Raw genomic sequence first — 23,027 nt, forward strand, 5'->3', positions numbered from 1 at the left:
GGGGCCTCAATCTATCTCTGGGCAGCACTAACCTTTATATTTGTATTTTTTGTGCTATTTGGGCTTTTACAAGATTTGATTCTGCTTTAAAAATCTACAATTTGCAACAGCTCATATGCTCTCTTTATTTACCTCAAGAACTCTATAATAAGCCCAATTTATTGGAAAAAGTATGTGACCCCCTGACCCAGAAAAATACAACGCATGTCAAAAACAAGAGCTTAAATGTTTGTCGAAATGATCAAATTCACCATGAGCAGATCATGTCAGTCTCATAGCAACAGAATAATAAAACAATGTTTTTGGAGAATCTCACATGGCGTTTAATGCAAAATTCTATTTTAGTTTGGTCGCTGAACATCAAAAACTGGGTCTTTAATTTTCTTCCTGATGCATGACATTTGGTCTACAGAGAGAGCTAAGACACAGATGGAAAAACTTTGATGGAGCATGAAGGAAGAGAGAAAACTGACATGCAAATCACTTTCAACAAAACGTTAATCTTGCTTTTGTGAGTGAAAATGTGCGTGTAGTTTGAATGTCGGCTTTTTTGTTTCCTTCCCATGTAAGCAGTTTGAAAAGGACGCTTTAAATAAGAAATCCCCCCTCCCCGACAAAGTAAATGGACAAATCAGGACATGAAGACATGAAAAAAAGAGTCACTCATACCAACCTCTCAGGCTTGTCTGAGTAATTCAATAGCTTAGTATGAAATGAGCTGACTGTCAACAGAGGAGGAAAGGACACCAAGTGAGAAATACCTCAGGCCTTATCTCACCTTGACTCATCCTGATTAACTCCTTGTTTTTATTACGCTGCATTGAAGGCAGGCATAAACCATTGCCAATCAGCGTAGCGAGGTAAAGTTACTGCCGGTGAAAATTAGAGACCTTCAGGACATCAGCTGCGGTGTACTGGTGGTAATGCTGTTGCCCCTCAGGCTTCCCGTGTTGTGAATGGTTGGAAAAACGAACTCTGGTCAGACATCCATCTGCTCGGCTTGGTGTCATTACCAGATGCGCTCAGTGTTGCATCACCTGCCCGCTGGCTATCGTCCTGACTACACGGCCGCAGTGAGTGATGCCGAAGGCAGCAGATGGGAAGAGGAAGTTGTTAACGTCCAACCGCACAACTCTGGAGGCACACATCCTCTGTCTCAGTCATGACCCCCCTGCTGTGAGAGCGAGGGAACCTCGAGGTGTAAAGTTGCGGCTTCATTAGAGGAGAAGCTCGCGCTCATTAAAAAGCCACTTTGTGTTTCAAGGGCTTTGCAAGGGCGCAAACATCACAGCAGATCCATTAAACGTGCCCTCTTGATGTAGACAATGCACAGTGTGACATCTTTTTTTTGTTTTTGTTTTTTCCCCCCCATTTCTTACATTCAGCCCTCACTCAAAAGCTTTTCAGAAGCATCTTAGATTTAGGGACAGCGAACCCTTTCAGGAACAGGGTCAACATAAGGGTCAGTTTTCCATGAAAGGTCTAAAATTCCGTTAATGTTCAAATAAGCACTAAATTAAAGCTTGGAAGCACATTCAAATAAACCACTACTGACCCAATTCTTATCATATGTTGATGTTTTGAGTTCATTAAAGCGATAACCAAGTGGCACTTTAGTAGCTTATAATAAAGACCTTCCATCTGCAGAGCAACAATAAAACTCGGAGCTATATTTTCTCCCTCAGGGGAAGAGTTGCAGAGAGCCTCCTCCTAAAAACGAGACTCCGGCTGTAAATAAAATGGGCTGAAAAGCCTCAGTTGTGCTCAATAATACATTTGACAGCATCTCAGCACGTCTGTCATTACGCTGTTATGTCAAGCAGAGTTTTTATGAGGAGTTATTGTAACGGTGAGATGTTTTAATGAGCTGTGAAATTTTTTTTCTCAACTGGAGAAAAAAAAAAAACAGCTGTTAGACATCAATAAGGCGCTGCGTTTGTCTTTTTGTCATCACATTTTCCCCTTCATTTCTTCCAATAAAGATGTACACTGTAATAACAGCACGGTGCTGTTAGGCTTAATTGGGAAAGCCACATGCCTACGTCAAAAGATAAGTGTAATTTCCTGCAATTACAGTAGCAGCTTACAGTAAAGTATCACCCTGTTCTGGTGGCTGAGGCAAAAACAATACTCCAGCTTTCAACATATTAATGTCAGTTATTGATGTGATGACTAAGTTCAAAAGGTTTGAAATCTGATGCAGATGTAAGCTGAAAATCAGCTTGCAGAGCCAATGGCTACAGCGTTTGGAGCGTTTTGCTAAAGGTTATCAAGTATTAAACTGAGCACATATAAAAAGAGAAGTTCGATGTAATGACGTTTAAATGCACTCGGTATGCACATGAAGACTTAAGTTTTTGAATGTGGAAGAATGAGGCAACAATCAACTTCAATCACTTCTCACAACCACAATTTAATTGACTTTATTGTAAAATTTGCTTACACAGGTTGAATTATTTAGATACATCTACATTTTGGTTAAATAGGAATCAAAAACATTTTGTAGACAACAAATCTGGGTGAATATTAGAGAACTTGTGTTTTTTTAGTATCAGATTTGGTACAGTTCATTTAAATTAATTGGATTCTTGGCAAAACTGACCCTCAGCATGACGCTGCCACCTCCATCCTAAACCGTTGTTGAAGTGATCTGATGTTATAAAACTTTGACTCCTTCAAACTTTGATAAATTCATTGGAGTGAAGTTGTTTGTTGGGTAATCAGTTCTCCCTAGAGAAAGATGAGTTAAAATGCATATTTAAAAGGCAAAAATGTATGTCCAATGAATATAAACTTCTAATGAAATGCAGAAAACCCCTGGTCAGGATTTGAGCCTCCAATCATTTTCCTTCAAGGTAAGAATGCCAACAACCGCAGCCCAAAAAAAATGTTCTGGTCCAAACTACAGGTTGAAATATGAATTTCCCCTATGGCAAACACAACTGAAACAAGCAACAACAAAAAAAGCATAAATAGTGACACAGAACACAGAGGATGTTTTTTTTTTTATTTATTTCACTTTGCATTAATATTGGAGCTTTGGCAGCAGATTGAAAGCAATTGCATTATTAAATTGTACCTTTAGGTAACTGAACAAAACGGAAATCTCTCTTTACACAGGTTCAATCTTAGACTTGAAAATTTACAACTGGTTACTATTTCATTTATAATTTTAAGGCTGATGCACTTTGGATTGCCACCAGGAAAAACCAACTCTCTCCATGAAGAACACCATCAGATTTAACACACTGTATTATGATACAGGCACAAACAAAAAAGTACTCATCAAGGCCATATACTACAAAGAATTATTTTCGATTCGTGCTTTCGCGAATCCGACATCTACTCAGTCGTCTCCTTTTAAAGGGGCGACAGGGTTAAAAAGTGGTCTCTCTCTACGCAGCTGCAGTTTCCCAAAGTTCATCTCAAAGTCTTTCTTGGTACCGTTTATCACGTCTAGACTACCTGTGCTAACGTCGTAGCCGCGACTCTTCAGGAGGTGGATACGGTAATTTATGATCTGCGTGGTTAGCTCCAGGATGGTTGGAGTCTGTATGATTTGAGACATGCTGATCCCAGCGCTGAGGAGGCCCTCAAAGCGCTCAGCCAGAGTGGACTCTGGATGGTAAAGCAGAGCCGGACACTTGAGGATAATCTCCCTGAGCTCTGCATCAGAGCAGCCGATGGTTTCCTGGGAGAAAGCCAGGGTCCGACACATGCTGTCCGGGTTCAGCTCGGTGACGAAGCCCCGCAGTTTGGAGAGGAGACGGAGGAGTTCGCTGGTGGTGAACCCTTTGTCTTTGAGGAACAGCAGATTCTGCCTCAGCACCTCCGGTGGCTTTAGCAGAACAAACGGGTTCTGGCTCAGCAGCTTCTGCAGCCATATTCTCATGTTGGCTTCGTCGCCGCCGAGCTCTGTGTAGGCCTGTTGGAGGGTGCAGACCATCAGCTGGTTCTGCTCAACAGGCCTGCTGAAGCTCTGTGGAGCACTGGCCATGAGTTTGGTAATGATCCTCTTGTTAAGGTTCAGGCTCTGGAAGTAAACAATGTTTTTCCGCTGGTTTTCTAGGTGACTGGAGGCGGAGAAGAAGGAGGCTGGGAATTTCTCAATAATACCAATCAGCTCTCTGTGGTTCGGACAGACAGACATCCACAGCTCCTGCTGGGCCTGCAGTTGCTCCGAATTACAGAGGACGGCCTCAGGGTGAACAGCCAAGATGTGAGCGATGATGGGGGTCGAGGCCCCCATGTCTCTCAGCAGGCTGGCTACCTCCTTAGTGTAGGCTGGACTTTGATGTAGCACCCATCCTTTGAGTTTCCGAACTTTCTGGATGTCCACAGAGAGCTCATAAAGAGCTTCCACAGTCTGTTGGTTTTCCACAGAGCCGAGTGTTGAACATGCCCTGAGGTTTGAAAGTAAAAGTGGGACATGTTGACATCGGAGGCACAAGGATGTTGCAATCAACCGCAACATTGAGACAAAGTCCTCTGGCTGCTCAGACGCTGTGATAGAAAACAGTAAAAATAACAATCACATGAGGACGCTCAGTGATGAGAGCTGGTTCAAACAGGTGTAGTCATGAACAGACTTTCTGATTTTATCTGCACTTTTGTTTTACTTTAAGTCATACTGCATTCAGTGCAACATGAACATGAAATAACATAAATTGAATAATTTTTCTTTGGCTATCACTTGATTTATTTGGCTATCACTTGATTTATTTCACTTTGCTATCACTTTATAGCAAAGTGATGGGTGAATGGTGACATTTATTGTCACCATTCACCTCTTTCCAAATGTATCTTTAATGAACCTTCAACATCTTAGGAAAAAAAGAAGTAGAATGGAGCAGAAAGATGACGTCAAGGATTATGTTATAGAAAAAAATTGATGGCTGACTGTAATCTTACTTTTTGAACGTAATGCTGTTTTTTAAAATAATTATAGCACATGCAACATGTTAAATCTAGATAAAAGTACTTTTTTTCTAAAATTTCAGCCAATCTACCACATGAACGTGGTAGGTTCATGTAGCTTATATTACACTTATATTATTTCCGCTGCACAATATGTGATACATTGTGCAGCTCTATAATTACTGTTTTTTAAAAAAATAGTTGGTTGGCCTGGTAAGAGTCTTGAGCAGAATGTCTGTTGAGCTGCATTTGTTTATATATATATATATATATATATATATATATATATATATATATATATATATATATAATTTTTTTTCTTTTCTCTGTTTTTCAGCTGCAGCCTGTAGGCTTTGGAACAGTCTCCATTTTTCTGTGTGGTTTGCTAGAGCTTTAAATGACTTCATATCTCTGTTAAAAACTCATATTTTTAAGTTGGTTTTCAATTCCAGAGAGCATGACCAGTCATTGTTTATTCTGTGCCTTTTATCACTGACTTTATTGTTCATACTGTTTACCTTTTTGGCACTGTTTGTTTTTTTTGTTTGTTTTTTATCACTTTCTTATTTCATTTTCTATTCTTCATGTCATTCACCTGCACAGGAGTTATATAAATAGCTTTTCAACTGTAGCTTTAAAGCAGCTTTTCCTTAAAAGGAGTGATAGCGTTTTTGTTTTTTTTCCAGTTTTCTCGTCATCACACACCTTGTGTTGTTGGGCAAGACATGTGATCAGAGATCTGAATCAGTCTTTCTCAGCAGTGACAATGGGACAGAAGAGACAGAAAGCTCAATTCACTGTGGAATAGCTTTCTTTCAGTCACCTTACTGATCTGAGCATCAGGTGGGGGAGGGGGAGCATTTACTCTTACGCTCCATTTAACCAGAGAAGACTCAACCCATCTCTGCAATTTCTCTGGTACATTACCTCATCTTCATTCTGCAAACCTTTAACAGAAATATGCTATGCCCCAATTATTTTTCACTGTAAGCTAAACAACCACCCCTATCATCCTGAACCAACACTTTAAGAATGCAGTGATTACATCTCCTAAAAATAAATAATTTGTGATCAAAAATTTTTTAAAAAGCCAGTCATGGCTTATTTATTTTACACTAAGCTGATTCGTGTCACTCAACGTTAACTCAACCTTAAATTCATAAAACGTGCACCCTGATGTGATTAGATATAATGGGTTTTCTTCGGTTAATGCCAAATCGAGTCAAAGGAGAAAGCATGAACAAACATGAATGTCTGGTCTGACTCAATAACGACTGATGACACGAAACAACCTTAAAGCTGATACGTTGTTTTTAATTTATCACACAATAAATACGAATATAGTGGGATTGTAGCTTGGAAGCTAACAGCTGGATGACACTAAATTACCTCCGGTACACTGCAGGAAGTACATTGACTGAGAAATGTGCTGGATTTTATAGGTTAAGAACCGCATTTATTTAACTAAAGTATTGAAATACCTTAAAAATATAGGGTAATACAGGAGAACATTTGTAACTTAAATGAATTACCTTTAGCGGCTGTCAGAGGATGTGACGTTTCGTTATGAAACACAGTTCTGGTGTGGCTGAAAACAGTGACACATAGTGGCCGTAAAAGGTATCGCAAAAACTGCAACCGATATAAAACATTCTAAATATTTTAGTTTTTTTGGAATAGGAAAAAAACATGTATATAGTTTTAACAAGCTGATTAATAGCTAGATAATTAGTCAAGCATTATGTTCCCTTAAGCAGCAGGGGTTACCAACTACGACAAATGTAGTCATTGAATAGCTGAAATGTGCTAGACAAATAAACTTGATTTGAAGATTTACTGTGGCGTTTAGGCACTCCCGAATGATTGCTACTAGAGATTCAAGGATTTCTCAAACACTAAAAATTCAAAGCAACACTCCTGGTATGTTTTTGATGCTTTCAATAACATCATAACATGATATAAAACTCTAAAAAGTTGATTTTACATAATATCCCCTTTAAACAATAGAAAGTAAGCATAACATTGTATTTTTTTATTTCAAGAGTGCACATTCCGTCTTTCTTAGCACAGGCGCTACCACACAACTTGCAACTTTTGCTTTTTCTATTCTTGACATTAAATATTTTTAAAAATTGCTAACTAGCAAAAAAAAAAACTCTCCTCATTATTTTTTGCACACCTCATGCCATCTCATACTTTGCAGCTCTCACCTTTTTAAAACTTTGCTAATTTATTTCCCCCCATATGTCCAGTAATCAAATAATTTTGGGGAAAATTTGGATCTCAAACAGCAGTTGGTGCGCCTCCAAACCCTGAAGCACGAGGGGTCCTGATGAGTGTAATCAGCGCCAGACTGAATTGGACCGAACACATGGAGAGTTTTTCACAGTTGGTGCTTAATCATGATGCTTGATCATCAGCTCTGCAAGCTGTTGCCTCTGCCAAACAGGACCTGCTGCTGCTGCTGTGTGAGTATCTGGGTCCATTATAGTTTATGTGCAAGTAAACTGATTATTTACCCCAAGGGAAAACAGGTTGGTGCTAGAATTGCACTTATTTCTGTCATTTTTCTGACAGATGTCCACACATAAAGAGATAAATGTGATTGTTTTGCTTCAGCACTGTCAGTGGTTTGCAGGACTTTCATGGGAAATTCCTTAGAGTGGAATCAAAGAAACACATCTTTTGTCACATCTCCACTCAACCAGCTAATTGTTTCAATAGCTGTTAAAGAGACGTTTTATAGCGGATTTAAAAACTTAAACATGCATTCAAAATAGACAAATCAAAAATGAACAAAGAAAGATAATCATTTCATATAGAAGAGGCTATAGGCCCCTGTCAAGATACTCTGACAAATGAGACTTTTGTTTTGTTTGTGGATGTGTTGTGGTTTCTCCCATGTTTAACTTTGTGTGAGGTCTGTGAGAGCGTTCCCACATTACAGAACTGGCACTAATAAAGAACAAGAATAAAACAGGAGATTCCCGTCCGCATAGTCTGAATACCTCCTCACCCCTCCTCACTCCACAAAGTTTCCACTATCAAGTGATGTAAGGGTATTTTACTAATCTTTTCTACCCAGCATAGGTCTGGGTAAGTACGGGGATTTCCAGCTAACAAATTTTCTCTGACTCAGACATTGTTGAGCTGATTTTTATGAGACATTCTCATTCTTTAAATTTCTTTCGCTTTCTTTTTGTGAAAAGAAAAAAATGAAAGATCAAGCTTAATAGTGACTGTGTTGTGAATACAGAATATATTATACAGCGAATACAGTCATGTCAGGGGGCTATTTGCCAGATTTACAGCTTCTATTATAAACCCCAAATTTAGCTTTTGAGGGATGATTTTAATTGTAGGTTGAAAAACACCATCCGAAGCAGTCTGGCTTTGTGTGACAAATGAATCGCCCCCTTTGTTAAATTGAGAAATAATTGATTTAGTTTAATTGTGTAATTCCATTTCCCTTTGCCACATTAGGGTTGGTTATAGCTAGAGCTGCAGAGCTAAGACATTTAAATAGAACGTCTCTGACAGTATAAAGTCGGCCAATAGGTGTTAAAAAGCATTTTACTATGCTGTGATCTGAAGAAATTTAAAAGCAAATGAGAAAAAAAGTCAATACCTTCCAGTCTCAAAAGGGTAACAAAGCAACCTTTAAGGTTTTAGGACCCAAGCAAAACACAGAGAGAGATAGAAAGACTTTTGGGAAAATATTCTTTAAACAGCCAAGACAAAAGTGTATCTTGTTGCATCCTGTTACATCTGGCATAAAACTAACAGTAAACCAGAAAAAGAACAAGACACCAGCAACTCCATTCTCTGTAGCGTAAGAATATTTTGTACACAGAACACAAAAGCTTTTTGTGATGTTATCTCCTTTCTGTGTGAATTACGAGCAGATATTCAGTGGATGCAAGTCTGATACTGAATGAATCATCTTTCACTGCTACACTTTGCCTGTAAGTCCATCCCACCACTGACAACAATATCAGGGCAAAGGATAATAAATGTGAGAATTAAAATGTTGCGTTTTGATGCCCTCTGTTTGAAAATTCTAGTTTATTGTACTCTTACATCTCAGCATTCAGTTAAAAATTAACTGATCTGCAATAACATTACTACGATTTGTTAAGTGATTATGAAAATGCATTACATATTAACATGGCATTCCAGGATAAGTGCTGAATAAACAGTTAAATAAATAACCACATTTGTCACAAGGTGTGAAGTTCCATGTCCATGCAAAAAAGTGTTGTATGGTTACTTAGTTATCAGTGGGGAAAACATACATTATGTTAAACACAGAAAACACCACGCAGAACAACCACATGAATTCATTAACTTTAGGAGTAGGGATCTGTTTAGGAAAAGAAAAAAAAAAAAAAGAGGCGCATGCATTCGAAATCACAACGAAGAAAACTACACGGACATAAGCAAGGGGGGAAATAAGATAAATGTGGGAAATGTTAAAAGTACCGCATGATATGTTATCTGCGCTGCAAAGAAAGCTTTGTGTCGCAGCCGTCATAAAAGGGGCAGTGGGCCAGAGTGTGTCGACACAGATAATTAATAAACTAGGTTACAGAGGCAAAAGATGAACCAACCTCATATCTTGTACGTCTTGAGTGTCATAAAAATGAGAAAAGGGAATCATGAACTGTAGCTGAAGGCTGATGAAACTCAGGTTGAATTTAAAATTGACACTGTTGCCGATGTCAGTGTGATAAATGAGGACTCTTTTCACACACTGCTGCCCTGAAGGAACTCTGAAGTCATCTGATTGGCCCATGAACAGCCCAGGAGGGGAGCAGCTGTTTTGATGTCAAACCCAAACAAGGAAAAGCAATCTATCCGATGTTTATAGTCTATGGATAGAAAATCACCTATCTAGTCAGGAGATATTGTTTAGTAAGGATGAACTTGCTGAGGCGAAGATGTGGAGAACATCACTAAAATCAGAGTCAAAGTACAGCTACTGCATGCTTTACGCCCCCTTCCTTTATTACAACATTTTAAAGAGGACCCCAAAAGAATGGACGTTAATAGAGTCGAAGAGCTACACAATGCACTCCTATGGCGCCAAACAGCACCGGCAAAGGATTTGTGTCGACTTGATCCGTTTCAATAGTAAAAAGAGAGAGCTGCATACGTATCTCCCACGCCACAAGAAATAACCTCTAAGTGCAGCTTCAGTGTTTTCCTCTTGATACTGCCAGAATCTTCTGGCAGCATCCACGACACCCTGACAGCTATATATTTGCAACATTCATATCTCTATTTGGCAGGTATGGCCAATAAAGCTGAAAGACAAGCCAGCGCTTGATTTTTCTTCACAGAGAACTATTATTTATCTGAGCTAATGATAGTAAACTTGGTCACTTAACAGAACAAGTAGCATTTCCCAATGGCACTGCAACATGACTTTTTTGTAAAAGGTTTTATTGGCTCTAGTGGCCTTTATTTGAGAGTAGTCAGACAGGAAAGAGGGTAAGGAGAAAGGAGGAAGCCATGAGACAAAGGTCATGTCAGTTCAAGTCAGAACCTGTGACGCTGCATCAAGAACCAAGGCCTCCACATAAACGTTGTACTTTACACCCGAGCCACCGCAGCACCCGGAACTGCAACATAATTTAGCTAGGTGTGATTTCATTTCTATTTTCAAACATTTATGTAGATGATTCCTGCATTTTGCATGTTCAGAGTTTTTCATCGTCGGCGTTGCTAACATTCTTGGTTCAAAGTTTACGCTCAATAGCCATTACATAAAGTCATTTGAGCAGCTTTGTCCTGTTAAGTGCTTTGCAATGACTTGTTGTGAACTAGCATCATACAAAGAAACCCAACCTTAATTATACGCATAATGACTCATATCCTTCCTTGAAAAGAAAATAATCTACTTCCGATATACATAAACAAAGATGGAGATTAAGAAGCTTTTGGATGTTACCAATGTAATTTACTGTGCATGTCATGCAGGCCCATAAAAGTTGTCTTCTCAACTTTTATGGGCCTGTATAAAGAAGAAACAAAATCTGAAATGATTTTTCATTATTCACAACTTAAAATAGAAGATTTTAGTCTAAGTTTTACTTTGTGTTTTGACTTATTTCAATACGGAGACCTTAGATTAATTTTTAGAGAATACCACTTGTAAGGTTTTTTCCTGACACTTTATTATCAAGATCACATCAATAAATGCTTGACGGGCAAAGTGCAATTTTATTATCTTGCCAAAGTGGACTTTGATACTGAAGAAACCAAATAAAAACCTTCCTCCACCTGAAAAAACGATTTAAAGGCACAGTGTAGTGAAAGTACAGAAACATGCCCCTTATAGAAAAAAGCTGTGCTAATAAGGCCAAAGCTAAGAGGACTTCTGAGCAGCTGTGTCTGCTCTTACTGGCATTCTAATAAAAAGATTTTTCATTCATCTTCTTGCGTATCATGTTTCCTAATCTTTATCAAACTTGAAACTCACCTTAGGTAAAAGGTTGCGAGCTGGCCGTTTTCTTGCATTACATCAACAGTTGAAATAAGACACTCACAGCTTCCTGGAAACTGAACCTGTATGTGATTTTTATCATCTAGATTCAGTTCAGATTGTTCTGTTGACTCAATGAACCTATAATGAATTTTAGTAATAATAACAGAAAAAAAACATTGCATGCATTTGCAAATGTGCCAGTAAGCTTGCTTGCACGGAACTGTCTTTCCAGAAAGCCTTTAGCCACTCCTACAGCCCGTCTGATGACTCCGTAGGTCTGGTGTTGAGTGAAAACCTGTCAAAACAGCAATCATCTTAGTCAAACGACAACCAGGTGAGACCTTACTGACTGATCTAACAAGAGTTTGTCACGATAAAATATCTTCATTATTTTTGTTTCACCTGCTACTGTTGCCCTCCTCTGATATTTGTTTGTGTGGGAGGATGTCACTGGGTTTGCTTTAGAAAGAGGAAGACAACACAATGAATAGGAGGCGGAACAAGTGAAATACTAAGGTGGATACATAAAACAGAGACTGTACAAGCTCAGCCCAGTTGTGGTGTGGAAGAGGAAAGACAGCCAACATGACCTGCACAAAGATCACAGACCTTCTGCTTTGCGTCCTCCTCCTCTTCCTCAGTCGGGTCTACAGTCAGGGGCCAGAGGTTGTGTTTAGGGAGGAGGGCGGCAATGTTGTGATGGGTTATTGCTTTGGAGCGGATTATCTTCTTACTTACAGATCTGCTCCAGGCGGAGAACAACTACTGGGTAACTTCTCGAACCAGGATCTGTCCTACACACCTCCCATGGACCTAGAGGGTCGAATTCAGATGAGTGAAGATGTCAATCTGCTTGGGATTCAGATAGATAAACTCACATACCTGGACTCCCGGATCTACAGGAGAGAATGCTGGCAGAATCATACAATGGTCAAAAATGATACGGAGCAGCTCTTCGTGTGCAAAGAAGAGATTTCAGCTGAAGAGATCAAAGTGAATAGTGAGGGTGGAGCGGAGATTCGCTGCCAAAGCTCTTCTGTTGGTCAGGCGGGAACTTTTGTGCGCTGGTATCTGGAGCAACAGCCTGACTACAAGCCCATACTCCTGCTGGACAGCAGCGTGTCACTGGAGCCGGTGATGACAGAACTGCAGGATTCTGTGGAGGCCCGAGAAAACGGTGCTGCGCTCATGGTAAATGAAATTGTACTTGAGAATTCTCCACAGTTTCACTGCACTGTGTTCAAAGGTGAGATTTGCCTGGGTTTCCAAAACCTATACCTTCCAGACTACAGTGACAGCAAAGAGATGTATGTCTCCAAAGGGGAAAGAGTAGTTCTGAATTGTAGTGGTGATGGTGAAAAACTGCGGTGGGAGACTCCACAGGGAGAACTTAACAGCAGCAACCCAAGGAACAATGAGATGTACATATCAGCTGGTGAAGGACCGAGCAGCTTCTCCTTAACAATCCCTCTTATTTCTGATGAACACAGAGGGACTTACACATGCGTCGCTAAAACATTTGAGATTGAGTACTCTTTGTTTCTGTGCCCCAAAAGTGGATTACTGAAAGAAGTTGACTTTAAAGGATCAAGTATCTCACTGGAATGTACTTCTGGCCTGGATGAGCTTAAAAGAGTCCTGTGGTTCCGCCATGTACCAACAGGCATCTATGAAATCATTGGTGACACAAATGATGAGCTTGTTTTCATCCCAGAAGACCTGGAAGGTAGAGTGGAACTGTCTAATTCTGGATTGCTGACCATCTCTAACCTGAACAGAGAGGATGAACGGATGTACAGATGTGTTGTTTTGAAAGAACTCCAGGATCCAGGCAATGTCAGTTCTGTAGAAAACGATTTTGAGGAAGGCACGAATGAAGATTTCTACAACGAAGATGAACACACTGACACAGAGAGGTGCCTCTTTAAACAGGAGTTTATACCAGGCTTTAGATCTGGCCGTAGTTTAATCCTTACAACTGCCCCTACTAATGTCCCTACTAATGCCCCTAGATCTAACCTTACTGCATTTGCAGTGGTCGGAGGACTGCTGGTGGTTCTAGCTGTTGCAGTTTTAGGCATAGTGATGTTGAAAAAGAGACCATCTCTTTTTGCAAAAAACAAAAACAGAACTGAAGCAACTGCAGTGGATTCTGAATGTACAGAGAGCTTAAAAAACAGTGCTGAGGATAAAGTTTGATACTTTTTAGGTTTGTGTATAGATGTTTTATTTGACCATCCTGTCTATGAACTTTTATTGTTTTAAAAATATTTCTCATGTGAAAGTCTTTAGATTACATTTGTTGTATGTAAATAAGCTCACTTAAGTGTAAGTGTAAGCTTTCAGTTTCTGTTAACACTCTTTTTATTAGTTGTCTTAATAGTGACTTAGGACTTCATATGGAATATCAGCGTAAAATGTGATTTCTTCTTTAAAAATGTAACTTGTTCTTGAAAATATTTCAGAAAACTTTTTAAAAAAAGACAAAGCAGTAATTATTTCTCTTTCATTTTGAGCTTTTAACTGTACTGCGTGGTGTCTTCCCATACATCGCGTGCTAAGTGAGACTCAGGGATGTGTAAAAACCAGTTTGACCTGCTTAAAAGTCAAGGCATTGGTTGGCTTGTTTCAGGGAAAAGAAAAAAATGACAGATTGTAATTAGATTCTGAAAGAATTCCAGGGGCAACACCTACTAGGAGAATAATAACCAACAATGAAAAACCAGCCAAGAAGATTATGTTCAGGTTTCAACCACTGCAAGACTCAATGCAAAATAAGAAGAGGTGGATCTTCAAAACTCTCCAAGTCTAAGCAGATATGGTTTAGCAGAACGCTAACAGCTGCTGAAAAGACACAATCACTTCTGTTTCTTAAAAATAAATTGTTTTGTGAAACATCCAGGATTGTCACAGTTGAGAATGTTGCTTGTTTGTTGCAATGTAAAGAATAACTGGCGCCAGCACTGATAAAAATATAATTACCTCACGTGTTTTTCCTGTCTGCAGACAAACATTTGACTGATTCAAAACAACAAACTCCAGGGTTTCCCTTTTGCTGTGGTTTTCTTTGAAAGTCCAAAAACGTGTTCATAAACTTAATTTGCCACTCTACATAAATCTTAGATGTCAGTGTGCGCGTGTATATGTGTTGACCTGGGGATGGACGGTAAATTTGCCCCGGCCAAACCAGAAACTGCAAATTAAACTGCAAACCTGGTTCAGTTTTAAATCTTAAATTTGATTTGAATTTGGATTAAATTTAGCTTAGTTTTTAATTGAATATATATATATATATATATATATATATATATATATATATATATATATATATATATATATATATATATATATATATATATATATATATATATATTACATGTCTGTAATGTCTTTACAGACATTACAGAAAATGTCTGTAAAGACATTTTCTGTAAAATGTCTTTACAGAGAGAATGACTGGACATGTCTGGAGTATCAGAAAATGTTTTGTTATTTTCTCATCCTGTTTTCACCCCACAGCCAAATGGTAACGCTGCAGACATAAATCCACAGGTGGTCAGTCCAATCTCTATTCAACAGAATGTGACTGTTCCATGTAATGCTATGTGTAATCTTCCACAACAACTGTTTGTGATTTACCGATAGATTGTAAACCGATGCCACATTTGGGAAAGGGGGGGACTTTGTGCCACTATGTACTATATGCTGTAAATTATTTCTGTAAATAAAGGAGAAATCTTGCATGGTACTGCAAGGCTACGGTGCTAACCACTGCTCCACCGCGCAGCCCATAAACGTTTTCAAACCAAATATCTGAACATTTCTCATAACCTCCACCATCTTTATCATTTGGTAACCCGAGCATGTTCAATTTCAGAAACTTAAAAAGTGAGAGGAGAAATTCTGGTCTCATTCTCTTTGCAGATCTTGATAATCCACTTAATCAACAGCATGTGGAGAGTTGTTATGCAGCGGTCGTTAATCTGTATTCCCCAGAGCTCCTGCACAGCGAGGCCACTGAAACGCCTCTGCTCTCCCTCTGGGCTGTCAGTACAGTGGGTTCAGGTCTCCTTACAACAACAGACCGCTCTTCACGTGAAGCATTAATAATGAAAAAGTCATTGTGAAATCCGTATAAGTGGTAAGACGTCTTCAAATAACAAACTTGTGAGCATTTGAAAGGAAATCCGTTTGCTGTTGGGATAAGATATCTCCAGAATTTTGTCTGCACCACCGTCAGGTTCTGTCAGACTGCATGGCTGCTCGGTCTGTCGTGTTTTTTTAGATGAAATATACAATTTCGTCAACAAATGTTAAATAGATGAAGTTTTAGAAGCTTGTTTGTTGAAACACTTTCAGATATTAGAGAATTTATTTTTAATATAATTTTTATACTTTTAAGTGTTGAACTACACACAACTGTAACTATTTAGTTTTTATTTTTTGTAAATCCTTACTGTTTGAATGTATTCTTGGGATAATAGGGGCAGACTTTATGAGATTTTATTTTTTTTTACTGCTTTTCATTCCGTTGACTTATATATTTTCATCTGTTGTACATAGTTGTGTTGTTTTTAATTAAATTAAACAAATAAAAAAAACTGAATACACACTTTCATTGTGAATTGGATTGTTGTACATGCTAGCAAACATTTCTTTCGGTGTTTAATGTAAAATAAGATAAAAGGTGGTGCAGGAAAGAGACAAGAAAAGTAGACCAGGACATGGTTTCTAAAAGGATTTTAAGTTTATTACATACACATACAACAAAACACACATAAGAAAAGAAAAGGAAGAAGGCAGTTATGAAATGTGTTAAGGCACGTTAATGTCAAATAGGTCGAACATATTTACTGTATTATCAGGTGTGTCTTCTACAAACCACATTTTCACTGGATCAACAAAGACTGCTGTTTCTCTTATGTTTGCCAATCAGGTTCCTGCAGGCACAGAAAACTGCAGCACACGTACTGATGTAAAACTGTTTATGCCCTTTATTATGAGACAGCTGCAACTAGAAGTCCAAGTTAATATTATTATAAGTCTTTTTTAAACTCTAATAAAGGAGTAAGCACAGTTTTTCACCAAAGCACATCAGTGTTAAAGAAACTGAACCACAAGTTCAGTTTCATTTCAGTGGCGGCTTTTTTTTTTCTTTCTTTTTTTTTTTAGCAATAGCAAACTGATAGGTTGATCTGAAGAAACTGAACCACAAGTTCAGTTTCATTTCAGTTGCGGCTTCTTTTTTTTTTTAGTGATAGCAAACTGATAGGTTGATCTAAAATTAACTCTGATCTAAAAGTAAAGATACACAGAGTCTGCAATTAGTGTTTTGCAAACGATTTGTAATTTCCTAAGCCAGATTTTAATCCACAATGAAACACAGCAAACATATCGCATCATGTGTTTGCAATCCTGTTTCTTTTATTGCACAGATCAGGCAGTAATCAGGTCAGGGTTTTTCTAACGACACTGTCGTAAGTTACTTTATGATTTAACAAAACAGAGGGGAATATATTTTCACACAGAGCTAGGTTGGTTTGAATAGTTTTTCCCCAATGAATTAAACCTTAATTTAAAAACAAAATTTCTTGACTCCTGTTGTATTTGATTAATATTAAAATATGATTAATCATCCGAAACACAAAAACAACAAAATATATAAGGGAACTCATATCGTTTCACAACAAAGCAAGTTATGCAGAGCATTGTAACAACATGCAGAAGTGATTCTCTTCCTCTATAGTACGAAGGACGTCAAATCTATTGTTTTCAGTCAATTTTTGATGTATATGACACAGGACAGTTTTCCGCTTTGCTTCAGTCAACTGAGCTTATTTATTCATTCATTCATTCAGCCCATTTACTCATTTATTTATTTTACCTTCAATTTTTCTGGAAAGAAATTCATAAAGATGATGAATTTCTTTTAAAAGGATGTCCTGGATTTACTTTTACAGCCGAACTTTGTTGGGATGTGTTGCAGAAAACCATCTAGTAGGGCAACTGCAGAAGGCCACTCCTATTTAATGGGGTCTAAAATTAATGTATTTTTTTTTTGTTTTGTTTTTCTTGTTGTTTTTTTTTTTTGCATTTCATACAACTGCAACATCCCACTTGGGTGAAAAGTAACAAAAATGTCAAAGCACGTGTGGTACATATAACATGTAAATTTTATTATGGTTGGTAATTTAAATCTTCCAGGAAATAGTGAATTATGACTTTTGCCTGTTAAACTCCATTTAAAAGCTACTCAAAGCTTTTAAGAAACAAACCATCTTTACTGTATTGGTGACACTGCCCCCAAGTGGCAGAAAGACGATGATGCCGTATTTAGACCAAACTATGTTTTGATGATAGAGACAAATTTCATGTTTTACAAGGTCTTGACATTGTCATGTGTTTTTATGTGGGATGAAGCTGGAGGAAGAACCCACACATGCACAGAAAGAACATTTAAACTCCATGCAGAAAGATCCCAGAATGCAATGCTGGACGGATCTTCACCCTGCAAGTTAAAAGTGCCATCAACTGCGCCACCATGTTTCCTGATAAAAAAAATACAATTTTTCGCACTGGCAAAATAAAAAAACACCAAAGAAAAAAAAAACAATGCTGTTATCATTTAGTCTATGTTCCCTTCAGTGACACATATTTGAAATAAACTATTCATTTTGTATTTTTTGTCATTTTTTTCTTTTTAAGATTCAGCAGTCTGGTGTTTTCTGAAAGTTTTGCATTTTACAAATCCAAAATGTTATGCTTCAGCAGCATCTTAGCTGCCAGATCATATCACTCCCACACATTTAACCTTTCTGAGCCTTGATAAATATTTATGATCCACAGCAGTGCCAATACACCACAGGAAGAAATATGATGTTTGTTTAAAAATATTTGCTCTGCTGGTTTATGTAAATCGTACAACCTTATTGCATTCTTGGTTTTAATTTGGCAATAGTGTAGTTTCTGGTGCAGATTCAGATGCAGTGTCAGGATTCAATGCACAACGTTCTAAACTCTTAGATACATTAAGATTTTCAGCTTTTAAAATAGAAATAGTTTATCTTGTTAATATACAGTAATTAATGTAGGGTCTTGCTGATGTTGTTCCAAAGTTATGTTTCACTAAAAATATAATGCAACAATAATTAAGTTTTGATGTTCCTTGAACTCTTTTATACTTTGACTGTCTATAAAACCAAACTGAAGATGCTTTACTGGGGGGATGTTCAGAGTAATTATAAAGGAAACATAACATCTAATTTAGTTTTAAAGATAAAAATAAAAAATAAAAATCTGAAAAGAGTGAATTGTGTTTTGTATTAAACCTATTAGAGGCTGCAGAAGAATCAACACTGGGGCAAATGTTCACAATCCAGGAAGACAATGACCCTAACAGTCATAGATACATGGTTTATATCAGGTGTTAGAAATGAGTTGGTGTAAAACCAAATCTTAATGAGAAATGTCTTTTATGCCATTTAACTCAATTTGAGCTATTTTGTACAGAGCTGGTAGTTAGAACATGATGGTTCTACAAAATATCAATAGACTAATACAAGTGGCATATATGTAATTAAACAAAACAAACTATATTTCCTTTTTGTTCCACTTCACAAAGATGCGCTAGTTTATGTATCAAATAAGAATTGTGGTTGTAATGTGACAAAATCTGTAAAAGTTCAAAACATTATGATATTTTTTTTTACACAGTAATGTACATATTTACATATTTATGAACTTAGAGACAGGGCAGGTGTCTGGCATCAGAGGAGTGAATGCTGCAAATCAGAGACTCTGTGCTATGTTTCCTTATAGAAACTTTTTAAACTAATTTATAATAGCACACTGAGCTTACTGCACTGTTTGATAGGATCAACTGGAATACACGTGTAAATGAAAGGATTTTTTGCAAAGTGCCTTGAGACAACATTTATTGTGAATTGGGATTATATAAATAAACTGAATTGAATTGAATTAGCTGGAGAAGTCTGATAATAGGAGGAGGAACGCGCAAAAAAGTGTTTTCCATATCACCTGGTTTGCTTTTCACTCAGCCCTCCGCAGGGTTGACTAATGGAGACACAGCTGCGGCGGCAAAGCAGCTGTTTTCCGCTCTCACGTGTAATTAAGAAAAGGCTCGGTCACACAGAAAGCCCTCGGGAGTCTCAAGAGAGCGCGAGGAATTGTTCATGCCTCAGAGAACAGTGAGCTCCTGCAGCAGGCTTCCTTCAGCTTGTTACAGTCGGAGACTTTAAATGGATCGGCTTAATTGCTGCAGCATCCCTCAGACCATCTGCGTGTGTGGGAGGGCATGTTAGAGGAGTGGGCGCGTGTCTTTCTCAGTGCTCACAGGCCATTTTGTTTCAAGTTTAAGCACAGTGAGGGAGCCGCTGCAATGGCAGAGATGACAAAACTTATTAAAGTAATCTATGCATTCAAGCCAAAAACTGAGCTTGTCGTCTGAGACGCTACTGTGCTCAGTTCTGCAGAAGATGCACGGTTTTGTGACTGGACTACCAATCCGAGGATTATCTAACGTTTTCTTTGGACACAAGGCATTTCAGTTCGCTTCATCCGACAGCTAACGCTCCCGGGGCGGTTCTGTTTGTCCAATCGGGAGCTCTTGTTCAGTAGAATCAGCACGTCTGCTCCGTGCTCCCTGGTGGCTGCCAGGCTGAGCCTGCTGAGGGCCGATCTGCTGTAATTTGCCAGGTCCATTACTCCAACAAATGTGATGGCTACGAGGCCTGCGAGCGTGAAACAGTTGGTGGGATAAAGAGATAGAGAGGGAGAGAAACAGAGCGCTGCTCCTGTCTGACCATAGTGTCTAAGAGTGTGCCGGCGACTCGAACTAATGGCACTAATTATGCACCAGAGAGCACTGCTGATGGGCCGGTTTTAGAGCAAAGGTGCTGGGGGTGAGGGGAATAGCTAAAGGTCCACAAACTGCTAGAAAAGATATGTGAGAAAGGATTAAGATGAGTCACTCGGGGCTTTTCCTTTCTAATAGCCATCTGTTTGTTACTCAGACATGCGGATGTGTCTGGTTGAATCGCAGCCACGGGGATTTATGTTTGTTATTTACAGAGGAGTAATCCAAGTGAAGCTTGGCCCAGTCGAATGTTCCCAATAAAGCAGACTTCACCTGGAACCACTGAAGCTTTTATAGATTTCATTTGAAGACTGCAGCTTGGAAATTGCAGAGGACGGGGGCTGAGATGCCGTTATGCGTTCCAGTCGGTCAGGTTGTGATATTTCATCACCTCCTTTATGTGATGTAACTGTTGGACTACAGAGGAAGTGTTTGTCAGATATAACAACCAGAATTTAAACAGAAGCTGGACTCAATAGATTTATTCCATGAGCGCAGCCGGAAGATAAACAAGCTCTGAAGCTCCAGCCCAGAAACCGAGCGGCAAACTCCCAAGATCCTCTTTGTGCCTCTGGTGTTCAGAAGACAATTAACTCAATCCACAAATGTGTAACTTTAGATGAAGTGCGATAGGCAGCCTGCCATGTAACACACGCGTGGTTCATGGCAAAGAGCCCGGAGTAGACAAAGTCTTTCAGAAAGAAGTGATTAGCAACAGGTGCACAGAGCAATCAGCCAGCAATGAGCCAACTGGCCCCTCTGAGACCCATGCGGTACTTTGCAAAATTATTCACATCCTTGCGTGTTTCTGAAATTGTAACATTGCGACCAGACATTTCAGTGTTTTATTGGGATTTCAGCTGATAGACCGACACAAAGGAGTGAAAGGAGAATAAATAACGCATGCTTTTCAAAATGTTTTATGAATTGAATTTTGAAAGTGTGTCAATTTTTCAAGAAGAGAACTATTTTAAATGGTCAAATTGACCAATAGACCTGCTAGAGATAGACACCGGCCCCCCTCACATTCCTGCAAGCGTGTCAGATAAAGAATGGATGGAGTTTGAACAATACATTTTAAATCATTTAAGTTTTATTCTGGGATGCGGGAAGCACAGAGGTCACCATAGGGCATTGTTATTGACAGAAAGAGAAAGCTCTTTTCACTGAGTGTAGCAGAGTTTGTCCAAAAAAAGCCAACCTTTTTCTTTACTTTTTTTTTTTTTTGAGTTGCATATATTTAAAAAAAAAACAAACAACAAAGATAATTTGCTCACTCATGTGCAGATACTGTTAGATTAAAGCTGAAATATATAAAACAATGTTAAAGTTTACTTCGCCAGAGAGCGGAAATGAGACCATCTAAATTCAAGAGAGCAGAAGCAATCACAACACAGTCGAGTATTGTTAATGCAAGCCGGCGGAGCCGCACCTTTGATGCACAGATGGTGTGTGCAAACTTCCTCGTTTCACCTCCTGCTCTTCCTCCGCTGTAATCTCCGCAAGTCTCTCATCCCTCATGTCCCACATTCTTCCTTCCTCTCAACATCCAGTGCATCACTCAGAAGAAATCAGTCACCCTCCTGTCAGCAGAGCGCCTCCACTCGAACACCTAAGTTTAGCTAAATAAGCTCAGCAGCATTGGAGAGCGGGCCGGGGAATTCTCTGGTTGGCGACTTTTGGCTGCACAAGCTTTTTGTAAATACGCTCTGATTGATTCTTTTTCAGATTTTCATGTCAGTAAAGAAATTGCCACAGGCAGGTTTGTCCAAAGTCGAGAAATTAATGTTTCCAATCAGAGTACTTTTTGATCCGTTTCTACTGCAAAATTGTTGAAATGAAAATTAGGTTTGACTCACAATTTTGTGGAAAAAACACGACCAATTTGATCTTGCTATAGTGTCTCAGGATTTTCTTCACATTATTTTGGAATTAGGAGTTACAGATCAGACATTGTGATACACACTCCAAAGCCTTTCTGGGCTTAAAACATCTGAAGGTATTACGTCATACTGTGCTGGGGCAGGTCACAAAAACTCAAAGCTCAAAGCTGCCTCTAAGGTTCTTTTCTTGACAGCCATCAAAGGTCTTGGAAATATTCTTTAAATTATTCTGCCTCTTGTGTTACCTCGGCATTTGTGTGTGAAATTACAACACGATCCCAAAAAGATGCCAATGTAAAACATGTACTGTTAAACATATGGAGGTTGAAACCAAGCATATCTCGAAATGTGTCAGTCAATGGCTAGTTTTGAGGCTAATGTCACTCTCAGTTGCAACTTTTTCTTTTATTTTACTGCTGTTAGAAAAAACAAACTTGAAAAACACATTTTAAGAAAATAAAAAAATGTGCAAAAAGGAGTTTTGAATGCATTTTTATTCATCTCAGTGACTCATTTTCTTTTACTTTTCTCCAGTGAACAATTTAAGAGAATGTACAATACAAAAATATGAAAAATAACATAACCCATTCAATTAATTAGCACATGTAGGGCAGTATGCAAGTGCACAGCCTTTGCAGATATATTTCTTACACCTGCAGCACACAGTATGTGTTTTACAGTCCTTCTTTTGAGGGCAGAACTGACATCTCTTCCTCTTACTTGGCTTAGCTGGGGAAGTGGCTGTGGTAGATGGATCCTCAGGTTGATCAGGAGCTGCTGCACTCTGAATAGATTTCACAACTGCTGCTGAGGCTTCTGTGCGGGGGACATGCTTCCTTCTTTCAATGAGTGGAGTTACAAG

At 38.6% G+C, this 23,027-nt stretch overlaps 1 protein-coding gene across 2 annotated transcripts; it reads right to left on the minus strand.

Annotated features, from left to right (window-relative positions):
• Positions 1-2,995: 2,995 nt before the first annotated feature.
• mterf2 (mitochondrial transcription termination factor 2) lies at positions 2,996-6,566 on the minus strand. 2 transcript variants are annotated; one of them, XM_008411623.2, is made up of 2 exons: positions 6,450-6,566; positions 2,996-4,503 (listed from the first exon to the last, which is right to left on the minus strand). In XM_008411623.2, exon 2 carries the CDS (start codon positions 4,472-4,474, stop codon positions 3,347-3,349), a length of 1,128 nt encoding a protein of 375 aa, XP_008409845.2. In that variant the 5' UTR covers positions 4,475-4,503; positions 6,450-6,566; the 3' UTR covers positions 2,996-3,346. The 2 variants fall into 2 exon arrangements, with proteins under 2 accessions (XP_008409845.2, XP_081464160.1); XM_081608034.1 differs by having other exon boundaries at positions 2,996-4,403; positions 6,450-6,527.
• Positions 6,567-23,027: the final 16,461 nt, after the last annotated feature.

The sequence above is a fragment of the Poecilia reticulata genome, chromosome 6 (assembly GCF_904066995.2).
Source record: "Poecilia reticulata chromosome 6, P_reticulata-male-v2, whole genome shotgun sequence".
Taxonomy (NCBI): domain Eukaryota; kingdom Metazoa; phylum Chordata; class Actinopteri; order Cyprinodontiformes; family Poeciliidae; genus Poecilia; species Poecilia reticulata.

Bases quoted from the DNA above. Each gene is read 5' to 3' on its own strand.
- mterf2 (XM_008411623.2), bottom strand. From the start codon at position 4,474: ATGTTGCGGTTGATTGCAACATCCTTGTGCCTCCGATGTCAACATGTC.